Source organism: Triticum dicoccoides, chromosome 2B, assembly GCF_002162155.2.
Source record: "Triticum dicoccoides isolate Atlit2015 ecotype Zavitan chromosome 2B, WEW_v2.0, whole genome shotgun sequence".
Lineage (NCBI taxonomy): Eukaryota > Viridiplantae > Streptophyta > Magnoliopsida > Poales > Poaceae > Triticum > Triticum dicoccoides.
Window position 1 is genome coordinate 567,061,746 of NC_041383.1, and position 3,011 is coordinate 567,064,756.

The 3,011-nt window shown below is 48.6% G+C and overlaps 1 protein-coding gene across 1 annotated transcript; it reads right to left on the reverse strand.

Moving 5' to 3' along the window:
* Positions 1-300: 300 nt before the first annotated feature.
* Positions 301-2,475, reverse strand: LOC119368030 (transcription factor LAF1-like). Its single transcript, XM_037633393.1, has 3 exons — positions 2,246-2,475; positions 1,799-1,928; positions 301-977 (listed from the first exon to the last, which is right to left on the reverse strand). The coding sequence occupies exons 1-3, from the start codon at positions 2,379-2,381 to the stop codon at positions 392-394; spliced, it is 852 nt and encodes a 283-aa protein (XP_037489290.1). The 5' UTR covers positions 2,382-2,475; the 3' UTR covers positions 301-391.
* Between the last annotated feature and the right edge of the window lie 536 nt (positions 2,476-3,011).

Below are 3,011 nucleotides of genomic sequence, written 5' to 3' on the forward strand. Positions count from 1 at the left end.
CATTTTTTGCAGGTTTTATTTCGAGGTACAGCGCTGATCCGTATGTGGTCCTTACTCACTCCGACGGAAGTCAGGGAGCGTTTGGTTACTGGATCTGTCCGGTGGAAGATGGTAGCGCGGTGTATCTTCAATCGGTTTGGATGCGGTCATGTAATAGAATAGGCGATTAGTTTACTTATCTTTGTTTTGCCAGCCGGTTGTGGCTCTAGGGCTTTTTGTTTTTGACGTTGAGGCTCTTTGTGAGCTAGCCTATCTTTTTATTTCAAGACTGTAAGAACTTGTTGAACCTATTTTATTTATCAATGTGGCCGTATGCATCGTTCTGATGCAGAGGCCGGGGAGCCTTCTTTCGAAAAAAAAAAGCATACTCTCTATTTTTCATAGGGGTCGCCTAGTTGATCCCGAGGAACTGGCTCACGGAGAGCACGTCGCAGAATCCTGCTCCTCCCTGCATGTGGATCTGATCGGCGTCGAACTCCCAACAGATGTCCCCGTTGCCGAGCCCATGCAACAAGTTCACGGCGCCGCACATGCCATCCACCTTCACGCCCCCTTGGCGGCTTACGCCCTGCTGCGCCGAGCTGCCGTCGAAGGCCGCGTCCAGTGCGCTAGGTGCCATCAGGCCGGTGCCGTAGTCCATGTCCATGTCCATGTCGAGCCAGTCCGCGAACATGACCTTGGGGAGCACGGGCGTGTGCGGCCGGATCGAGGCTACAACGCCGGGGACTGTGAGGTTGCTCGAATCGTCGGCCATCGGCGACGACTCCAGCGGCCCTGACGAGCCGGAGATGGACGGTTGGTTAACGGTGTTGCGTTCGCGGGTGCTGTCGCTGGGCGGCGTGCTCCGGGGCGCGTCCGAGCCGGCGGACTTGGCTGGTGACCGCTCGCCCTCGACGCGCTTCTTCAGATACGAGTTCCAGTAGTTCTTCACCTCGTTGTCGGTCCGGCCCGGCAGGTGCTGCGCTATCTGAGACCACCTGCGCCACAGAAAAAACCTCACCATGTTAGAGAAGCAAACTATTGTACAGTCAGTAATATAAATAAAGCTATGATTGTCAATGTCAAAGCATCTGTTACACTATCATTGCTCATTTGTCTCAACAGTTGACTAGTCCTACAAGCGTGTACAAATGATTGTACTACACATATCTTTACTATCAAAATTGAGGACGGTACTAATTATGATCTTGCGTACGAAATGGAATTGACAAAACTATCTTGCTTGCAACGACTATTTAGAAACGTAACGTAAGCATTGGATTAGACACAAGTTTAGCGATTCTTAGCTGTTCTTTAGTCCTTTTTGTCCAAAAAGAGGTTAACCGTGACCAAGCCAACTTTCCATCCAGTAGGTTAGTCAAAGCGAGGCTCTTGTTCGCTATCGCCAAATGGGCACTCAAAAGAAGCAATCGAGTGCCTCGATATGGAACGCAGGTGTCAGCATCAACTCCATCAAGTAAGGCGGCCTACATGGCAGACATATCAGCATTTCCTTTTGTTTGCGCCATCAAAACTCAGCTTGCCAGCTTTGCTGACACTAGCAAATTGGCGCAAGCATACTAGTAGTACTCCTAGAGTTTTTCTTCTTATTGAACCGCTAAGAAATACCCCTAGAGTTTTTTAGAAAAGGAGGAAGAGATACTCCTAGATGAATTAGGGAAGAAAATATCAAAGAAACACTCTCTGATTCAATCACGCCTGCTAATAATCAAGGTGACGTTTGGCTCGTCACCAATCTACTTGGTCTGGAGGCGAGGTGGCAAAGGTGAGAGTTGTGATGTGTGCTTGGGATGCTTACTTGTTGCCGAGTGTGGCATGGAGGCTCATGACGGTCTCTTCTTCCTCCCGGGAGAACATGCCGTGCTTCAGCCCCGGCCTCAGGTAGTTGATCCATCGCAGCCTGCAGCTCTTCCCGTTCCGCTGAAGCCCTGCAATTCACGGCTAAATTTAGCCCCCACCCCACCTGCCAAGGTACATTTCACAAATTTCTGCTGGATCCTTTTCCGAAAGCACTGCAAAAATTTGCTGAATTCTAAAGAGCTTCGTCTACAGTTCTCTGGCGATTTTAATTCCCCATCTTTTCCCCTTCCCACGAGCCAAGGTACATTGCAGAGCCTCGACAGCAAAGCAGGGGAAATTGGGAACTGGGCATGAACCTGGCAGGCTCGCGGGAATACAGTACACAAGAAGAAAATCTGTCCAATTCCCTTTCGAAATTCTTGCTTGGTTGGGAGGGAGTTCTTACCGGCCTTGACGGGAACGGTGCTCCAGCAGCTGTGGCCGTAGCGGACGATGAAGTCACGGAGCTTTTGGTCCTCCTCCGGCGACCACAGCCCCTTGCGGTGCTGCGCCTTGGGCTTCTGGCACGACTTGCACCCCATCAATTCTTGCGAAATGCCGGCCGCCACGGAGGTGCAGAACCAGCAATGCTGTGTAGTACTCCAAGTAGGAACAACGAAGGAGGTTAAGGTTTATTAAATCAGCTTTGAGAGGCGTGGGAGGGGCTGCGATTGCCGTGCTGTTTGCACTGTTGTGTCTGGCGTGAGGGCTCTCGGTGAGACTCCCAAATGATGAGCTGTTGGGCGCCTTCTCGAGAGGATAAAGAAAGATTAGTCACCGATTCTTTTTAGTGATCACAAACTCTTTGAGATAGCATATCCATTGATTTCTGCAATGCCCGTTTATTTATTTAGTAAAAGCTTCTTTATTTATTTATATTAGCATATAATTATCCAAAAGGCGTGGAATTGTAGAAAGAAAAATCCATCTTGGAGACACCCAATTATAAGTTGTGCAAATTGTGTATTTTTTGAATAATTCCCCGTCCTCTGTGAACCTTGAAGGTAAATCATGGACAATTCTAGTTGATCTTTGTTTGAGAGGCAACTATCTAGTTGCCCCGTGTAGTTGCTTGCCTAGCATTTTAAATTTGAATCTTGGAATCTAATGTGTTCATTTTCCTGTTGGTACCATCTTTTGGAATAATCCAAGAGAAATAAGATTCAAAATCT